Genomic DNA, 21183 nt, shown 5'->3' with positions numbered 1-21183 from the left:
CAAATCATGGCACCGCACCCCCAGCTGTAAACAATCAACACTGCTGTCTACCGGGTGTCTCTTGTCTGGGTCACTGCACCAGAGACAAGGCTGAGAAAACAAGCATGGTCTCTGTTCTTATGAAGCTCACAATTGTGTTGGGGTGAGAAGGCCACAAGTGGATTGAAGAACAGCCGTTAGAGACAAAAATAAAAGACACGCCTTACCACAAGATGTTGTTGTTGTTTAGTCACTAAGTCGTGTCCAGCTCTCTTGCGATCCCAGGGACTGTTGTCTGCCAGGCTCCTTTGCCCACGGGTTTTCCCAGGCAAGAATACTGGAGTAGTTTGCCACTTCCTTTTCCAGGGGAATCTTTCTGACCCAGGGATCGAACCCGTGTCTCCTGCACTGGCAGGCGAATTTTTATCACTGAGCCACCAGGGAAGTCTTATTACAAAGGTGGTATATAATTAATTAACTTATTTAATTAAAGTAACTTAAAGCATGGATGGGCTTCCCGGGTGGCACTAGTGGTAAAGAACCCACCTGCCATGCAAGAGACACAGGAGACTGGGTTCCATCCCTGGGCAGGGAAAATCCTCTGGAGGAGGGCATGATGGCAGTCCACTCCAGGACTCTTGCCTGGAGAATCCCATGAACAGAGGAGCCTGGTGGGCTACAGTCCATAGGGTCACCAAGAGTTGGACATGACCGAAGCGACTTAGCATGCATGCAGCCTCCCAAGGCATGGAAGAATAGACATTGTAAGAATTCAAGAAAGAGGGAATTTGTTTCAGATGGGGAGTTTGGAAAAGCCCCACCAGGCACGTGTAATGTGAGCCAGGCCTATTGAAAGGAGAGGCTCAGGAATGGTGGGAAAGGAATAAAACATTCCAGCTGGAGAGTGATGATGTGACCGAAATCATAGTAAAGTCAGTCAAATGGTACAGGATGCATGGCTGTGTGTAAAGACAGAAAGAGATGAAAAATATATTAACACCCTTTCCTTCAACTCACTCTTCAAGTAGCACTTGTAACAATGTTCATTTTCCACCCCAGTTCAATTAAATTCTGGATTTTTTTTTTAATGATCACAAAGTACAAAGACAATGCATAAGAATCTTCACAGAGATTTCTGAAAATGTGATTTTTGCAATCTGCACCAAATACACAATTGCTAGTTATGGTTAATTCACTACAGATAATTTATTTTTATTTGTTGATATAGATGTCTATTTTGAAACCAGGAGGAGAGTTGCATTTCCTTACATTTTTCAAGTTCACATACCGTAGTCATATTAAAGTGGCACATACAATACCACTTCCCAGGTGGCACTAGTGGTAAAGAAATCATCTGCCAGTGCGGGAGACATAAAAGACATGGGTTCGATCCCTGGGTTGGGAAGAGCCCCTGCCCGAGGAAACAGCAACCCACTCCAGTATTCCTGGCTGGAGAATCCCATAGTCAGAGGAGGCTGGTGGGCTACAGTCCACAGGGTCACAAAGAGTCGGACATGACTAAAGCAACTTAACACACACACACACACACACTGTACAAACACACACTGACATTAAAGTAAATTTTTCTAAGCTATTTGTAGCTAGAAACAAAATAATTCACTCTTACCGCTCTTGCCCTGCAGTGTCCCAAAGCTGAAGATGCACCTTAAATGCTTTCCCTGTTGGCCCATTCGGTCCCTGTGTGTTGTAAGCCTGAAAGAATACAAATGTCGGTAGTTTATGCTGCTTTGATTTTGTCAGCATTCAAATTCCCTGGGTTCACTCCGCGTATTTTTTCTCAATTATTATAGTCAAAGTTCACAGTGGAGAATAAATATTTGCTTTTTTTCTCCTAGAAGTTATCACATACACTCTCACTTTTAAATGTCAAGTGTAAGTATGGTTTTCCACAAAATTTATGCATCCTGCAAACTTAAATTAGACACCTTCTGTCATTTCCTCAAGGAAGCAGCAAACAGTCGACTGAGGACCCAAGTTCGAGGTTCGAATATCAACTTTTCATTTAACTTCATAGAATCTTACTTTCTTACTGGCAAATTGAGACCCATAATCTCCTAATTTACAGAGTTACTGAAAACTTAAGTGAAATAACACATTTGAAGGAATTTTTAAAACAGTAAAATATTTTACAAGTACTTGAGTATCTTCTACTGTGGATTGGGACTTTCAAAAAGACTTAGCCATGAAATGCACACAGGATTGCTCAATAAGTTTACACAGGCTCTTCCAAGTCTTCCCTTTTTACCCATTTCTTCAAAGGCTCTTTTTAGAAAAGTTTAAATTTTATAGCTGATGGCTTTTTGAGTTCTTAATTTAAACCAAGTATAACAGTTTTCCGGAGAAGGCAATGGCACCCCACTCCAGTACTCTTGCTTGGAAAATCCCATGGACGGAGGAGCCTGGTGGGCTGCAGTCCATGGGGTCGCTAAGAGTCGGACACGACTGAGCGACTTCACTTTCACTTTTCACTTTCATGCATTGGAGAAGGAAATGGCAACCCACTCCAGTGTTCTTGCCTGGAGAATCCCAGGGACCGGGGAGCCTGGTGGGCTGCCGTCTATGGGGTCACACAGAGTCGGACACGACTGAAGTGACTTAGCATAGCATAGCATAACAATTTTCATATTATCTAGCTCCCTTACTTATGGTTTAGTGAAATATTTTCAAGGAAAAACTTAGCAAGGACTTAATACCTAGATCTATGGAGACATATGGGAGGGGAGAAGGCACACAAATACCCTGGAAGGATTGGGAGCAAATTTGCTAAGACTACAGTATTGACATTTCAGATAAGGGACAGGACATTCTAAGAAATCATGATTTAATTTCTCAATCCTCATTTTCTTCGTTCTTTTTCATCCCCAATTCTTGAGGAATGAATGCATTTATTTTTTAAGAAAGATTTTATTGGCGTATAGTTGCTTTACAATGTTGTACTAGTTTCTAATACGACAAATAGAGCAAAGTGAATCGGCGTTCGAGGTACGAGGGGATCGGGGACGTGAACCGGAGCCGCCGCCATCTTGGCGCCCAAGCACGCCTCGGGAGGCAGCGACGGGGCTCAGCTCCTGGGCCTATGCTCCACGTCTCACATGTCTCAATATCCTTACTCCTGTCATTAGCGTCTAGCACAGCGGAAGGAAGTGGTTGTGATTCTCACTTTAACTCTCTTATCTTGAAAAATAGCATGGGTTGGTCTCACATTCTGTTCATAAGAAGCTAGTGATTGATGGCTGAGTCTACACATAAATAAAAAGGCAGCAGGAACTCACAACGCTCATGTTCCAGCTATTTGCCAATCATCCTTTTAACCTCTTTCTTAAGCACGGGGAAATGAACACTTTGTGTTTATTGAGAAACTAAGATCAAGAGTTAATGGTTTTAGATAACGAATTCATGTTTTGAAAGATTCCTTAAGAATTCATAGAAAACACACTATATAAACCCATAAATAATTTATTTTAGTTGCTCTGTGTGCTTCTGGAGACAAGTGCCACTGGATTTTTTCTAAGCAAAACGTTATTTAGAGTTGAGACAGTAAAATATAATATTCAAATTGGATCAAAGTGACAGGTTATGAATTTCATGTGATAAAAGACACCTTGCAATGCAATAAACATATTTTCTCAATTCTTAGTTTATATATAGGAAGATCAGCAACCGGTTAACAGTATGGTTAAAAACTTACCACACGTTTTTCCCGAAAGTCTATCCCGACTGTCGTGATGAACTTGGGGTTGAATTTATTGTCTGTGTATCGATAAAGAAATGTTGTCTTCCCTACCCCTGAATCTCCAAGGGCCAGGAGTTTGATCAGATAATCATAGTCCCCATCGGTCATAGTGATGGTCGTGATGGTGGGCCTGTGTTGAAGGAAAAATAAGCATTTATGATGAACACTGTTTTCTTTTGGCTTCCTTCAAAACAATGTAAATTTAGCTGTCAAAGTTATAAAATTGAAATGCCTCTATTCTGTGAAATTTTGAGTTAACTAGTTCAGAGCAGCCTCAGAACTAAGAACTCTTCCATGATTTCACTTAGTGCCTATCTTTTTACATCACGTCAGGTGAAAGGGTTAGCTTCTCAGTCATGTCCGGCTTTTTGCGACCCCATAGAGGGCTCCTCTGTCTGTGGAATTCTCCAGGCAAGAATGCTGGGGTGGGTTGCCATTCCCTTCTCCAGGGGATCTTCCTGACCCAGGGATCGAACCCGGGTCTCCTGCATTGCAAGTAGATTCTTTACCATTTGAACCACTAGGGAAGCTCTCATGTCAGGTAATACGGAGCAAAAAGCTACGTGATACCCACCACGGATGGCCGTTGCCGAGGCAATAGTAGAACTTAAAGAGTTACAGCTTTTTTTTTAAACCAGTGTCCCTTTGGATCAGGAGTATGGTGCTCGGAAGACGAGTCACAGGGAGCAGAGAAGTACGTCCAAGAGGATGCAGGTGTGTGGAGGGAGGCTGAAATTATACACGAGTAATGGAAGACAAAAACCTAGGGGAATATTGTGCATCTAATCCTGCAGGATGAACTTTCTGTTATGTGAATACAAAATATTCTCTCTTTAATTAAAAAAATTTAACAACGAAATGACAACCTTTAAAAACATTGATTTGAAATCATTTCAATAGCCATGTTTTAAAATCTTCTGTTTTGAAATACTGAACCCTCTGTTCTTCAGTGGCAAATCTGCTGTGTTTGGCAAATCTGCTGAATATTTTCTAGGCCTTGGAAAAAGAGGAAGAGCTATTCAGAGGCATAACTATGGTAATTCTGCTAACGTTTCTCCTGAAGGAACATCCCTTGCCATTTCTGCCACTGCCCTAAACATCTGTCTCAGTCTTCATTTCCTCCATTGTTACAATAATTACAGGCAGTAGATGCCAGGGGTTAATGTTAAATACAGTGGTGACTCCAAAACCACTGCCACATGCTTCTGAATTATGCCACCATCCACCAGACACTCGGTGCAGTGTCTGCTCTTCAGGGTGGCACAATGATTTGCCGTTTGGTACAACTGATCTGGGTTATAGAGATGGATTTGTCATATTCTATGTAGAGAAAGGCTTATGAAGATGTCCCTGGATTAGAAACATTCTCTTCTATTAGGTGATAGGGAGGAATATTCCTCCGCTTCTACAGTTTAGGAAACACTGTACTCTTCAGGACTTCTGAGGTGACCCAAATCAAATGTCAACAACAGGCTATTCCATAAAAATTGCTACATACTTCTAATCATTTTTCTACATGCAAGAAAATGATGCAATTTAAACAAAACTTTGAAAATTTTATATTGTCATTTTAGCACATGGTAAAACTAAAAGGTTTCAAGCCTTTGGATAAATAACGATGAAAAAAAATAATCATGTAGTTAGCCAGCCAGAATTCTTACATTGTTTGGAAGATTTACAATGTTTTTACACCAGAATTTTCTAAAATTTGAACCCTACTGATGCTAAATCCTAATAAATGTATTATGGGTGATGGATAGCTATTCTTTAATTAGTGAATGGTTTTTGAGCGCAGGTATTTTGAGAGCTGCCAATTTATATTTCTGCATTAAAGCTTTCCTCTTATAACATCATCCTTTCTTGACTGAGTGAGACTCTCAGGGTGGATGCTTGCTGACAACGAATGCACTCTTTTCCTTTTGTAATATCTATAGAAAGTATAACCACTGCTCAGGAAGTTGTGCCTAGCAACCATCCACAACCAGCCTTCCTTGATGCGGGTGTCTCCACTATTGATGTGAAATTCTTCTTAGAAAATGTCTGCCCTGATGGACTGTGTAGCAGTGACTAGTTCTGCGTTTGGATGGTACTCAATGTCTTATCAGGACTTTTTGGCTGAAGATATTGCTGCTCCTAGTCTTTAAGCCAAATGTGTTGCTAGAGGAGATTGATGCCAAAGTTGTATAGTCCCCCCCATTTAGGTTATCACCACCACCACCACTCTATCTTATTCTCTCTTTCCCCTCCAAACTTGCTCATGCGAAGCTCCTCCAAGGGTGATAAAGTCTGCCTGACTGGTAGAATCAGATAAAACTGTTAATTCTCTTGGGGAAAAAAACATTAAATTAAAATATTCTTAGATAGTTAAGTAATTAAAGCAAAATTTTTCCCCAGACACAAACCTTGATAATCAGAGGGAAGAAATTGAAGCTACTGGTTACCTAAATACAAGATAAAGTTGGAGGATACTGTGGTTTCCTGGAAAAATGAAAACAGAGTCAAGAAGATACATCAGCACATTTTAAAATTTTGCTTAAAGTCTACTGTATTTTTTGCAATATTATTGGTGACAGTGTCACAAAAGGTTAAACCTTGAGCAAATCTAGTTAAATATTTTCAATATATAGTATCAGGTCCAAAGAAGAAAATTATAAAATTCTTTTACAATTATGTGATTTTCTGAGTTCTAAAATACGTAATTTTATTTCAATAATCTATCCTTGGCACAGCAAATATAATACTGCAAAGAAAAATAGAAGCCTTGATAAGCCTTCTTTTTCCAAGAACTGGGCTAAAAACAAAGATCTGGGAAGGATGGAAAAGCTGACAAGTTTAGCAGTATTGTTTATTCCTGCATGATGACTGATAGTATTTGTAGTTCTATGAATCTAAAAGGGAAGAAAAAGCCAGAAGATTGTCATGCCTCAGGAAATGGGTCTGACTCCCTCCCTACATTATCTCTGTGACACAAACTATACCATATAAAATTACAAAAATTAATTACAAATTATTCTGTAGTCTAACTTTTGACATGGCATGCACACACTTAGAAGTTGAACAAAGATGCCAGACAATACAATATAACTGTACATGGTGGAACATGATTAGTTGATAAATGAGGCAAATAGTTGTGCTTTTTAGTTCCAACAAAACGATAGTTTTCGTGGACTGCAAACGTCAGAGAAGCTTTTGTGGAGGAAGATGAACTTGCATTTAACCTTGCAGCATAGGGAGGAATGAGGTACGAGAGGAGATTCAGGACCATGTTAATCGCCACTTACAGAATGGGACTGTCGCTCCTTGCCAACTACCTGACCTACCCTGCATTTCTGCCCTGACGCCACATGCAGTGCATAGACTGCCTGGGGTTGCCTCCCAATCGTATGCTGATTCCGAGTCAACGCCCCTAGCTAACGTGGATCAGTTCTACCGCAGCCCACACAGCATCTTTTCTTTAAGCGAAAGAAGGTGGAGATTTTGTGGCACTGAGCATAAATTCCACCTGAAATGAACACAAAACCTGGCACCGTGGAAAAAATTTATTCAGTGTCTTCAATAGACTATTAAAGAAACTGACATAGTGAGCTGGGTATAAGATAGCTTGCCTCCACGTTTCTTTTAAAAATAAATTTTATGACTCATTTTTTACTGGAGTGGGTAGCCATTCCCTTCTCCAGGGGATCTTTCCAAGCCAGGGATCGAAACCAGCTCTGCCGCATTGCAGGCAGATTCTTTACCATCTGAACCACCAAGGAAGACCTCATTTCATACATATATACATAAATTGTTTTGGATTTAGTTTGTATTTTTTTTTTTAGTTCTTTTGTATTTAGTTTGGTTCCTCTTTTACAATTATCTGATTTTCTGAGTCCTAAAATATATGATTTTATTTCAATAATCTATCCTTGGCGCAGCAAATATAACACTCCAAAGAAAAATAAAAGCCTTGATAAGCCTTCTTTTTCCAAGAACTGGGCTAAAAAAATAAAAAGATCTGGGAAGGATCAAAAAGCTGACAAGTTTAGCAGTATTGTTTATTCCTGTGCGATGACTGACAGTATTTGTAGTTCTATGAATCTAAAAGGGAAGAAAAAGCCAGAAGATTGTCATGCCTCAGGAAATGGGTCTGACTCCTCCCTACATTATCTCTGTGACACAGACTACACCACAAGAGCCACAGGCCTTTTAGACACAGAAACAGCAGCGTCTTCCTCAGAGCCTTTTGTGGGACAGTGAGAGGCTGGGAGGAGTAGGGAAGAGTTCAAAACACCCATGAGGCTCTGTTTAATGAAGCATCTTAAAGGTAGAAGGAAATCTAAGTAATTATGTGGTCTAGCCTTTAGTTTGGGCTTCCCCAGTGGCTCAGTGGTAAAGTGCAATGCAGGAGACATAGGAGACGAAGGTTCAATCCCTGGGTTGGGAAGATCCCCTGGAGAAGGGTATGGCAACCCACTCCAGTATTCTTGCCTGGAGAATCCCATGGACAGAGGAGCCTGGTGGGCTACAGTCCAAGGGGTTGCAGAGCTGGACACGACTGAAGTGACTGAGCACACGTGCACAGCCTTTAATTTACAGATGAGAAATCATGTGTCGGGAAGTTGCATAATTTATGGGGTGACGGTTTCTAATAGAGGAAACCCCGAGACTGCTGTTCATGATTTGAAATGGAAAGTGAGTTACAAAGGTAGAAAGTAGAAATATTTTCATTTTATAGGGGAGAGGAGCTTTCTCTGGAAACATGATTTTCATGGTCGGACTATCTCAAATGAGGTTGCCCGTTCTCTCTCTCTCTCTTTTGACCCTCTTATGTTTCATTCTTGTTCGACATAAATTCCATTAGCTCAGGAATTCACTTTCCTTGACCACTGCTAGAACCACAGAGTCCAGTACAGTGGTTGGTATATAGGAGGAGCTCAATACATACGTGTGTGCACGCTAAGTCACTTCAGTCCTGTCTGACTCTTCATGGCCCCATGGACTGTAGCCTCCCAGGCTCCTCTGTCCATGGAATTTCGCAAACAAGAATACTGGAATGGGTTGCCATTTCCTTCTCCAGGGGATCTTCCCGACCCAGGGATCAAACCTGGGTCCCTTTATGTCTCCTGCATCAGCAGGTGCGCTCTTTACCACTCAGGCCACCTGGGAGAGGGCCAGTACATGCGCGTTAGTGTGTAAGTCTATTTAAGCTTCTCACAGCCACACCAGTGAGATGATTAACAATATTTATCTTTGAATAGTTGGTGGAAGTGGTGTCTCTCCAAGTTCAGAACATGGATTCTCCTTCCTTCCTCACCTATAAAGTGAATATTTAGATGAAATAATGACCTTGTTAGTTTCCATGTCTGGCTTCCTGAGCTTATTTTTCTATTTTAAGTTGCACGAGAGTATAAAAACTTCCTCAGAACAGAATATCTTTAGAGGAACAGTTTCAAATAACCTGGGAAGAGGGAAAGTACAAAGGAACTATAATTTTTGAAAGTGAGATTTGCGTTGGCAGAGAATATATAAACTTGTCAGTTGAAGAGTTCAGAGCTCAGAGCATGGGCTCCTCCATGAGAGCATCCATTTGTCCACCTAACACCCGGTGGCACGTTCTGTTTTGCATGGTTCTGCGGTAAGACTCTGACTTCTCTAGCAAGGAGCTTAACCAACGCTACAGATATGTGTTGATGACTACTACACAGACAGGCTGACCCATGCAAACTTAGCTGGTTCCATAAATAACAACTTTAAGAACATCCCGACAAGCTACGACCTTGTGATCTGAACTAATTAAACCATAAAAAACAACTTAATATCTTAAGGTACTTTGGAAAGCTTAAAATGGTAGACAAATAAAATATCACTGATATTGCTTTGCATTCAGTGTAGATGGTTTCAATAAAATAAAACTAGCAAGCATAAAACGGACAGCTGTTGAATATTTTCTCATTTATGTTTATTTGATGGGTTTGTGTTGGCCTGCAGTAAGAGCATTTGAGGTCTGGGACTCTCCGAGCAAGCTCTTCATTATCTGAATGATAGCCTGAAGGTGGTTCTCATTAACTGACCTTGAAATACAGCTTCCTATAACCACATGCATGTCCAGGATGGTAGAGTTAAATTATGGATGGCTGGAGTACTCTAGGGACCTTCAGCCTTGCATTAGTACAACAGAAGGCATGTTCTGGAAGGAAGAAAGCTGAAGGAGAGGGGGTGTAAATTAAAAACAAATAAACATTCTCTATAGTGCATTCTATAACATTTTGTTCTTTTAGCAAGGTTTACTAAAGATAATTTTTACTTCCATATTTCCTAAGGGCTATTTAGAATTAATGGATGTGAGCCTGTATGGAAGATTCAAACCAAATTGCAAACATAAATTAACATCAACTTAACTGAACAACTTTTACTTAAGTTGACAGGGGTCAATGTGTCTCCTGGAGCAATCAAATCTATTTTTAAAAAGTGCGTTCATTTTGTTTCATTCTATGGTCAAGGGATATAATATAACAGAGATAAACCAAGAATTCATTGAGCTCATGCACACTGAAAATAAAGGGTAAAAATTCTAACCCAGGTCAGCCTTAAATTGTTTTTTTTCCTCCATTGATATATCATTGTTCTCACAAACTAACCACACTTCTGAACCAATGAATACTTTTATTTCTCTAAAATTCTTTTTTCTGTAACATTTTTCCCTTTAGTTTAATTTTGTGGTATCTTTTGAAACTGTATGGATTTCCCTTTTACTTTTTTTAATGAGAACTTCCAAACATATACAAAGTTTGAGAGAATAGTAGTGTACCCCCATATACTGAGTGCCCAGCTTCTAAATTACGTGGCCAATTTTGTTTCATGTTTCCAAAACTCTCCCTTTACCAGATTACTTTGAAGCAAATTCCAGAGCATCATAACAATTTTTTTCATGAATAATTCAATATAAATCTGAATGTCAACTAAACACTGACATCGTGCTTACCTATAGAGAAGACTGTCAGACATTTGGCTTTCTGCATATTTGATAGTCAGAAGCCATATTCTATACTGTTCTAGCCTGTGTTTCTTTTACAATGATCAAAGTCAAGTTTCTTTTCATATGGTTAAAGGTTATTTGTATTCCTTTTTTTTTGTGAATGGAAGGTTCACATGTCTTGTTCAATTTTTAAAATGGTTTTTTTTCCTCCTATTTTTAGAAGTTCTTCATGTCTTTGGGATATTAACACTTTGCTATTTAAGTTGCAAATACTTTCCCTCATTTGTCTCTTTACTTTGCTTGTGATATTTATGCTACCCAAAAGATTTTTATTTTTGCTGTTGATGTTTGGGGGAGGAGAAATCAAATTCTGAATGGCAGGAATTCACTTGTGTGTTCTTTGGCTACTTACATGGTTTTAATTTTATGTTTAAATATCTAACTCACCTGGAATTTACCCAAAATATGTTATGAAAAGTTGATTCAAACATATTTTTATTGTTATCCAAATACAACTTATGTACAAATTCATCTTCTCATCACTGATTTAAGGAACTACTTTAGTCACAAAATAAAATTTCATACACAGTTGAGTGTATTCCTAGATTATTCTTCTCTGTTCCCATCGTCTGACTGTCTCTTCATGCAGCACCAGTTTAAATGTGATTACTCATAAAATGTTTAATATCTGAAAAAGTTATCCCTTTCTTATTGCTCCTCTTTTCTTAACATCTTTACAATATTAAATTTTCTTATCCCCAAACATATGTCTTCCATGTGGTCAAGTCATCTATTGTGACTTTCAGGATGACTTTATGGTTTTTCTAATACAAATTTTGGATATTTTTGTTAAGTTCACAATGAAGTATTTTATTTTTTCATTTGCTTTTGTAAGGGATTCATCTGTTAACTTTTGCCTATTATTGTTTTCCTGTTTTTATGAAGATTGTTGACTTCTTCATATTTATTTTATTACCCAATGCTTTGCCAAAATTCCTTACTATTTTAGTGTTTTTTCAACTCATTATTTTGAATTTTCTAGATGTACAATTATATCATTGATTAACAGATATACCTTCCTTTCAAATTTTTATGCTTCTATTTGTTTTTTCTTATCTTTTTTCATTGGCTGATGCCTCTACTATAAAGGTAAAGAATAGTAGAGATAGTAGACATCCTTGTTTCTGATTTTAGTTAGAAATTCTCTTGTGTTTTCCCATTAAGGAATATGCTGGCTGTTTTTAACATGAGTGGATATTGAATTTGTCAATTATTCTTTCTTTTTCTATTGAGATGATCTTCCGGTTTTTCTCCTTAGCTTAATTTTATTGATAGATTTCCCTACAGAGCAATACTTTACCTTTCTGAAATAAATTTCACTTGTTCAGAGTGTAATATGGGCTTTTAATGTGCTGTTGGGTTATGTCACTTACATTTTAACTTTTTATCAGTTTTAATAAGTAAGATTTATCCTGTTTTTGTAATAATCTTTGCTTTTGAGCTTTACATTGTAATCATTTCATTGAGAGGATATGAAAGTTTTCCTTCTTTTTCTGTACACTAGAGTAGTTTAAGTATTATGGAGGTTATTTGATCTTTAAATGTTTGAAAGAATTTTCATGTAAAACCATCTTGTCTGGGTGATTTGTGTGTTTTGTTTGGAGGGAGAGGATTAAATTAGTCTCTCTTTCTTCTCTGGTAATTGGTCCATTTAATCCTTCTCCAGTAGGATCAGTTTTGCAAAGTTGTAATTTTGTAGAACATTAATCATTTCATCCAAAATTTCAAATGTACTTTATGGAGTTGTACAAACTACTCTCATAATGATTTTTAAAATATTCTGTTTTGATAGTCATTTTTCCACCTGACATTTCTAATTCTGTATACTTGTACTTATTTGTGTAAGGCTTTAGAAAATCAATGAAAGAAAGTACCAGTCTTATTACCTCGAGTTTATTTTAATTTTCATATTATAGCCCATTGTGCAGTAATCTTCTTTTCTACTGTCATTAAATTTCTCTTAGAATGCCCAACTCTAACCCTACTCTTTCTTTTCAACTCAAATCATATCCACACTTTCCTTGTTCATGAGTTACTACACTTCTCCAATTTTATTCTCGTTTCTCTGTGCCCAGAAGGGGCAGAGAACTCTGGGGTCAAGATCCAGTAGACCTTGAAATTCTGGACTTGAAACTGCTAAAGCCCAAATTTGCTCAGTGAGTATTCTTAAAACCCCACAGGTTGCCAATAATTCTCACAATCAAGGTCAGGATACAGCTGCTTCTTGGTCTAAGACATTTTTACCTGAATTGAAAGAGCTTTTAAATCATTCTGTTTACTAATATTGATCCATTTAGATCAATGCTTTTTGTGTGTTTCCCTAACATTGGATCATTACAGGTCAGCTGGAGCCTGCCAAACACAAAGCTATTTTGTCCCCAGTTGTAGCATCATATTGACATATGTTCTAAATGGAATATTTCTGAAAAGGACATGAGAACAATGGCCTAGCATTATTCCTGGGGCTCACATGTACCCTGAGTAGAAAGCAAACCCCTTACTGGTATGTGGTTAAAAACACTGTTTAGAAAACATGACTCAAATCTCAGGGTAGTTAAAGCAATTCAGGCTTTTGGCTTTAAATGGTCAACAGGAATAACATAGTACTTTACAAATCTGCTGTTTCAGATTCAGAGAAACCTCTAAAAGCTCGTACTTATATTTTTTAATGCTGATAAACTGAAATCCCCCTTAAAAAAGAGAACTTCACAGCCTTCTTGGAAACTTAAATGTTTGCAGTCCCAAAGTGTGTGCAGGGTCATTCTGAGGGCACAGGCCTTGAAGCTCACGGATGTTGTCACTGACTTGTCACCTCACCTTGTTGGCACAGGAAATAACTGGGCTACAGTTTCTCTAGCTGTCATACGATCTCCTTATTTAGCTTCTTGAAATCCTAGACTGAGTGTGTGTGCAGCTTCACAGAGAAGACATAGCCCCTTCAGCAAGTCATCTGCATCCCTGAGTTTAGAGGTGGCGAAGACACAAGCACGTTCCAGGCTTCCTTCTGGATTCCTTGTGGATTTCCCCGTTTGATCTTGCTCTGACTTCATGTCCATCTTTCTTTCCTGACCCTGGTTCTGATGACTTCAGGTACAACACAACATAGAAAGGCAATAGGCTTACACAGACTGCCTAACCAACTCCCACAGCTGTGTAAAATCCAATCTGATTAATAAAGCTCATGTTCTGTATCCCTTACAGTGATTCTACTTTTTTGAATGAAAACATTCAAATGCTGTCATGCTAGAGAAGAATCTTGAGAGTCCCTTGGACTGCACGGAGATCAAACCAGTCAATCCCAAAGGAAATCAGTCCTGAATATTCATTGGAAGGACTGATGCTGAAGCTGAAACTCCAATACTCTGGCCACCTGAGGCAAAGAGTTGACTCACTGGGAAAGACCCTGATGCTGAGAAAAATTGAGGGCGGGAGGAGAAGGGAGTGACAGAGGATGAAATGGTTGGATGGCATCACCGACTCAATGCACATGAGTTTGAGCAAGCTCTGGAGATAGTGATGGACAGAGAGGCCTGGCGTGCTGCAGTCCATGGGGTCACAAAGAGTTGGACATGACTGAGCGACTGAACAACAACAACAATTCAAAAGCTTGAATGTTGAGAATCTCACTTCAGGTATATATGCCTTTTTTGAGGTTTCGGAAATTGAATAATTGACACACTTATAGTTAAGATAGTATCATGAAAAGTAAACCTATTTCATCTTGGATCTCCTATATATGCTGTGCTTAGTCACTCAGTTGTGTCTGAATCTTTGTGACCCCATGGACTGTAGCCTGCCAGGCTCCTCTGTCCATGGGGATTCTGGAGGCAAGAACACTAGAGTGGGTTGCAATGCCCTCCTCCAGGGGATCTTCCCAACCCAGGGATCAAACCCAGGTCTCCTGCATTGCAGGCAGATTCTTTAGCATCTAAGCCTCCAGGGAAGCACTATATAACTTACTACAAATTCATAAATTCTAATTTTGAAAAACAGCCACGTAATTCCCACATTAAGGATTGCTTGGATATCCTGATAAGCAGCTGAGAGGGTCTCTCAGTGAACTATCCAGTAGCTGAAGTGTTTGTTGTTTATTCCATGGCAGTATTTCTAGATCTACTGCGTTAGTTTTAAGCCTTATGGTTATGGCCATTTCCCTCCAAAAATTTACACACATGAGCTAATGTACACAGATGAGCTAATGTACACATTAGCCTTCACCTCAACATTGATGATTTAAAGGAAGAAGTTGGCTTCTAGCCCAGTTTTCAATATATTAAGCCAATGGGAGAATAATCCTTTTATGGCTTGGAATAAGAGCTTCTGTATATATTAGTCTTGAGTTTAAGACTTCATGGAATTCAGAATAGTAATGAGAAACTTCACAGATAGTGTCTACAATGTTACAATGTAGGGTTTTACGATTGCTTCTGCAGATAGATAAGAAGGACACTTGGGCAATTCTAGTGGATTTTACCAATTAACAGAAGTTTCATATAAATATGATAATTTTTACCAAAGAGTGATTTGCAACTATGAATAAAAAAATGCCACACACAGGACAACTGCAGCAAAAATAACAAAAATATCAAATAAAAAAAGGACTACTTGTGATAATTCAGTCATAGAACAGCCAAAATAATCTAAACCAAAGGAGAAAACGTTGGAAGATTCATACTTCCCCATTTCAAAACTTACTACAAAATTATAGTAGATAATATAATGTGGCACTGGCCTCAAAGTAGCCATACAGATCAATGGAATAGAATTGAGAGTCTGGAAATAAACTTTTACATTTATGGTCATTTGTGGTAAGAAGGCCAAGACAATTCAATGGGGAAAGAATAGTTTTATTTCAACAAATGGTGGCATGGCAACTAGTCAACCACATTCAAAATAATGAATTTGGACTGCTGCCTGGACTGCTGCCTTATACCGCACCCAAAATTAACAGAAAATGGATCATAGACCTATTTGTAAGACCTAAAGTTGTGGAATGCTTAAAAGAAAACATAGGAGTACTTATTCACAACCTTAAATTGGACAGTGCTTTCTTGGATATAACACCAAAAGTACCAGTAACAAAAAATAGATAAATGAATGTTAGCACAATTGCAAACTTTTTTCTTCAAGAGACACCATGAGACAAATTAAAATACAACTCCCAGACTGGGCAAGAATAGTTGCAAATCATATTTCTGATAAGGAATTTTAATCCAAACTCTAATAAAAAGACAACCCAATTTAAAAATGGACAAAGGATTTGAATAGAGATATTTCTCCAAATATTATTTTCACATGGCCAATGAGCACATGAAAAGATACTAAGATAGCATTTGTTTCCCTGGAGAAGGGAATGGCAACTCACCCCAGTATTTTTGCCTGGAGAATTTCATGCACAGAGGACCCTAGTGGGCTACAGTCCATGGGTCACAATGAGTCAGACGTGACTGACCGAATAACACTAGTGTCAGTTACCAGAAAAGCACAAGTCAAAACCACAATCAAATGCCACTTCCCACCCACTAGGATGGCTGTCATAAAAACAGACGGCATCAAGTGCTGGCAGAGAGGTGGAGAAACGGGGCGCTCCCATGTCACTGGTGGGCATGCGAGACGGCACAGCCACACTGGAAAGCAGTCTGGGACTTTCTCAAACAGTTAACCGGACAGTGATCCTGCTACTGCTGCTGCTAAGTCACTTCAGTCGTGTCCGACTCTGTGCGACCCCACATAGACGGCAGCCCACCAGGCTCGCCCGTGCCTGGGATTCTCCAGGCAAGAACACTGGAGTGGGTTGCCATTTCCTTCTCCAATGCATGAAAGTGAAAAGTGAAAGTGAAGTCACTCAGTCGTGTCCGACTCTTCGAGACCCCATGGACTGTAGCCCATCAGGCCCCTCTGTCCATGGGATTTCCCAGGCAAGAGCACTGGAGTGGGGTGCCATTGCCTTCTCCATACAGTGACCCTAAGACCCACCAGTCCACCCCTAGGTCTGTATTCAAAGAAATGAAAACGTACGGCCACACAAAAAAACTGAAAATAACCCAAATGTCCACCTAACGATGAACGCATATACAAAACGTGGCCTCTCCACACAATGGGTTATTACTCAGCCACAGGAAGAGAAGAGGTACAAAGGCGTGTGACAACACAGAAGGACTCGAAAACATTATTCTAAGTGAAAGGAGCCAGGAACAAACGCTACCTATTTTATGGTTCTGTTTGTATGAAGTGTCATAGAGACAGACGAAAATCTGCATGTGCCAGGGGGTGCAGAGAAGAAGAATGGGGAAATTACTGCTGATGGGTATAAGGATTTGGGGGACAAATGATGAAAATTCTGGATTTAGATATTAGTGGTGACACCGCTTCCTGAATATATAAAAACCCACTGAATTACTTCAAAAGGGGAGACTTTCAGGCATGTGAATTATATCTCAATAAAGCTATTATTTTAAAAAGCCAACTGTAAGATGACTATGTTTTATATTAAAAACTATTGGTTGGGCCTAGTTCCAGTACCACCATCTAGGTAATAATTGATATTTGTTTACAATGAAGCCATTTCCTAGCAAATGTCCCGTGTATTCAGACAGTAACACCCTCCTAAAGCCTAGGGAAAGGGGCCTGTAGAATATACTCCGGGAATTACATTCCTGAGACCCTGCAATCCTTTTCAGCAACCCACTCTAGTATAGAAAAACCTAATGGTCAGGAAAGCAGTCAGTTTATCTAATCTGATCCTGTTACAGTTGACAGCAATTTCCTCTTGGTGATTGTCATCAGCAAAGCTTAGCACGCAGCTGGTAGATTCCTTCTCTGGCTGACACCCATTGTCACAATGCCCTTAATATGGTTTCTGAGCTGAGTGTACTTTTATTCCCTTACATATTCTAAATTTTGCTTCCCTGAAAATTTTCAGCCCCAAATTGTTACTTTATTCACTCTAAACACTACATCACTGAGATGTTGCATAAATATTTGGATCAAATAAATTAAGCTTCAAGACTTTTTTGCAAGATTTAATATTTGACCTAAAAACCTTTCCTATTTATCTCCATAAATGGACTACATGACTTACTTCTTTAAAGAAGTCATACTTTTTTTTTTTTTTTAATGCTCTCCTACACACAGAGTCGGACACGACTGAAGTGACTTAGCAGCAGCAGCAGATGCTTTTAGACAGGACTTCAGCCAGGAAGCAATAAAAAGAAAAATAAGTCCCTGAAATTCTGCAAAGCCTTACATGGAAAGAATCTTTGACATATTACATCTCTTCCAGGCAGGAAAATCTTGTGATGCAATAAATCAGATTAGGAAGTAAACCCAAAGAGGCCAATGCTTTCCCTGAGATCTATCAGCAAGATCGGAAAATAGGTTTTTCCAACTTAGTGGTTCTCAAACTTGGCTGCTTTTAAAATTCCCTTTTGCCTGGGCCAGAGCCCAAACCACATAAATCTGAATCCTGATGGTGAGACAAAAGTGTTAGTATTTTTTGATGCTCCTCAAATGGTTCCAATATGCAGCCTCCTTTGAGACCCACTGCTTTACTTCCTAGCCCAGGGACTCCCCACAGCCAGTGAATGACTCCTAATCTGGAAGTAATCTCAGCCTCATCCTGTAGTAAACAGAAGAGTGGACCGCCTTCATAAAGACATCTCTTTTCCTAAGACAGTGATGGGGTAGAAAGATGGTCCTTTCCTACTATAGGTCTCTGCTTCAATGGGCCAGCCAGCACCTGTCACAGAACTGATTCTTTCCCTTATCATGACAAGGACATGTCATCCTCTATGTCTGAGGTCAATATATCTCTTTTCTCTGTAGAGTTATGTGATGCACGAAAGTACATTAAGTATATACATGTAAACTAAAGTTTCTACTCTTAAACCATGTCTTCATATTAAAAAAAGACATGATTTCCAACTAAAGAGATGTTTGTTGAATAAGATGTTTTACTAACTTTCCAGTGGAGAAGGAAATGGCAACCGACTCCAGTACTCTTGCCTGGAAAATTCCATGGATGGAGGAGCCTGGTACACTATAGTCCATGGGGTCACAGAGTCGGACACAACCGAGCAACTTCACTTTCTTTCTTTCTATAGTTCCTTTTGGAGAGGGAAATGGCAACCCACTCCAGTGTTCTTTCCTGGAGAGTCCCATGGATGGAGGGGCCTGGTGGGCTACGGTCTGTGGGGTTGCAGAGAGTTGGACACGACTGAGCAACTAACACACACACACAAAGTTTCCAGACTTTGGCCTAATAGTCTTACAAATTGGGTTCATTTTCCAGCTGGTTGCTGCTTTGAGAAAGTCATGACAAATCGCTACTGCTTTGCTTCATTATCTGAGAAAGGACACACTAATCAAAATATCTGCCCACAAAGGCTTCCTCTCAGACATGTGAGGAAGCCAAATTAGATAGCATCTAGGAGTTCACAGGCAGATATCTATGGAAATAAAATGAGGGCCATATTATTACAATTTTTCCCTTAAACACAATTCTAGACAACTCCAGAGCCATACAATTCCAAGAATAAGAAAGATTAAAAAGTACAATGCTTCGTTATGGGAAAAAATGTTGCTTGGTCATTATTTTAGCCAATATTTAACAAGATGGGTTTTATTACCATGACAAATGTGGAAAAAGAGAGATTATATCTACAAAGAATGAAGAGGCCCACGTGCATGCTCAGATACTTCAGTCATGTCCTACTCTCTATGACACTATGGACTGTAGCCCGCTAGGCTCCTCTGTCAGTGGGATTCTCCAGGCAAGAATACTGGAGTGGGTTGCCATGACCTCCCACAGGGGATCTTCCCAACCCAGGGATTGAACCTGTGTCTCCTGTATCTGCTACATTGTAGAAAGATTCTTTACCCACTGAGCCACCTGGGAAGCCTGTGGTCCACAGGAAGTGCTCATTTGTCTCACAAGGGCGCTTTCCACATTATGTAGATGCTTATGTTAACTGAAGTGTCTACATTGGAATTTTATTTCTGCAATAGATATGATCTGAGGCCGAACAGAAAATTTTAAAATGGCCATTCCATGTGGTTCTTAATGTGGTTGGGGAGAAAAATCGACAAATATCCAGTCCCTTTCTCTGATAACTTAAATGAAATGAGGTCTACATCAGAAAATCTAGGGCTCTAACTCTGACAGGTGTTGAGAGGAGAGAGAAAAACTCCGGAAGAGGGATATGCAAGTGGAAGCAAACATAATTGGGAGGGCTTCCTAGAAGGGGTGGGATGAGAGCTGGAGTTTGATGGGGCAAGGAGAGATAGAAGGACTGGGATGAGGACATTCACTGCTCTTGGAGGCAGCACATGCACCCTCGGGCACTGGCTGCAGGAAGCTTGGCTTTGGCCTTCCCTGGTGACTCAGATGGTAAAGAATCTGCCTGCAATGAGGGAGACCTGGGTTCGATCCCTGGGTTGGGAAGAGCCCCTGGAGGAGGATATTGCAATCCACTCCGGTATTCTTGCCTGGAGAATCCCCATGGACAGAGGAGCCTGATGGGCTACTGTCCATGGGGTCGCAGAGAGTCGGACATGACTGAGTGACTAAGCGTTGAAGCAGAAGCAGCTTTTTGGGGACCCTTGGCTGATTCGGTTGGATCTGAAGGATCCAGTGTTGACTGTAAGCAGTGTAGTAGTGCAGGATGGAGTCCACAGCCTTTGTTTGCAAGTTCAATGATAGCTATTTACCAGTGGCTCAGTGGTAAAGAATCTATCTGCCAATGTAGGCCGGGTTTGATCCCTGGGTCAGGAATATCCCCTGGAGAAGGAATGGCAACCCACTCTAGTATTATTACCTGGAAAATCCCATGGACAAAGGAACTTGGTGGGCTACAGTCCACATGGGGTCACAAAAGAGTCAGACACCATTTAGCAACTAACCACCACCAACAAATAAAACAATGTGGCCTCAGGCAAATTATTTATCTCCTTATTCCTAGGACCCTTATCTGAAGCTATAAGTAGGTAAAAATATCTGACTCAATGCATTCAGTCAGGAGGAATGCCCCTTTACTCTAGACTTGCCAAGAAACAGAGAACAATAAAAAAATGTTTTGATCAATGGCACAAGGTAACAAAAACACACAGTGAATCATCACTGATCACTTTATAGTCTAACATGAAGTTACCAAATTTCTCAGAACAAAGGTGGTATAGAAATCCCAAGGAGAAGGCAAGGCTGTATTTTCAAAAGCCAGGTCTTACTGCTTCTTAACAAAGCACTAGATTAATTCAGCCACTTTATCCCTGCTGGAGCTCTGATAAAAATACAATATGTCAACAGTGACTAATTACAACATTAATGAGTCTATTGTTTACTTCCTGGCAGTAACCTAATCAACCAACCAACCACGTCTTAACTTCATCTAGCATTTTCCAATATCCAACATTTATAATTTGTCTTAGACAACTTTCA

At 39.7% G+C, this 21183-nt stretch overlaps 1 protein-coding gene across 1 annotated transcript in view; it reads right to left on the bottom strand.

Moving 5' to 3' along the window:
• The window catches only part of RAB27B (RAB27B, member RAS oncogene family), a gene marked incomplete in the record, with an annotated part of 61301 nt that overhangs the window by 9060 nt on the left and 31058 nt on the right, over positions 1-21183 (bottom strand). Inside the window, 2 exon segments of the mRNA NM_174738.2 lie at positions 1607-1692; positions 3689-3864. Coding sequence (NP_777163.1) covers positions 1607-1692; positions 3689-3841 — 239 coding nt within the window.

Source organism: Bos taurus, chromosome 24 (genome assembly GCF_002263795.3).
Source record: "Bos taurus isolate L1 Dominette 01449 registration number 42190680 breed Hereford chromosome 24, ARS-UCD2.0, whole genome shotgun sequence".
Lineage (NCBI taxonomy): Eukaryota > Metazoa > Chordata > Mammalia > Artiodactyla > Bovidae > Bos > Bos taurus.
This window is presented reverse-complemented; position numbering and strand designations above follow the sequence as displayed.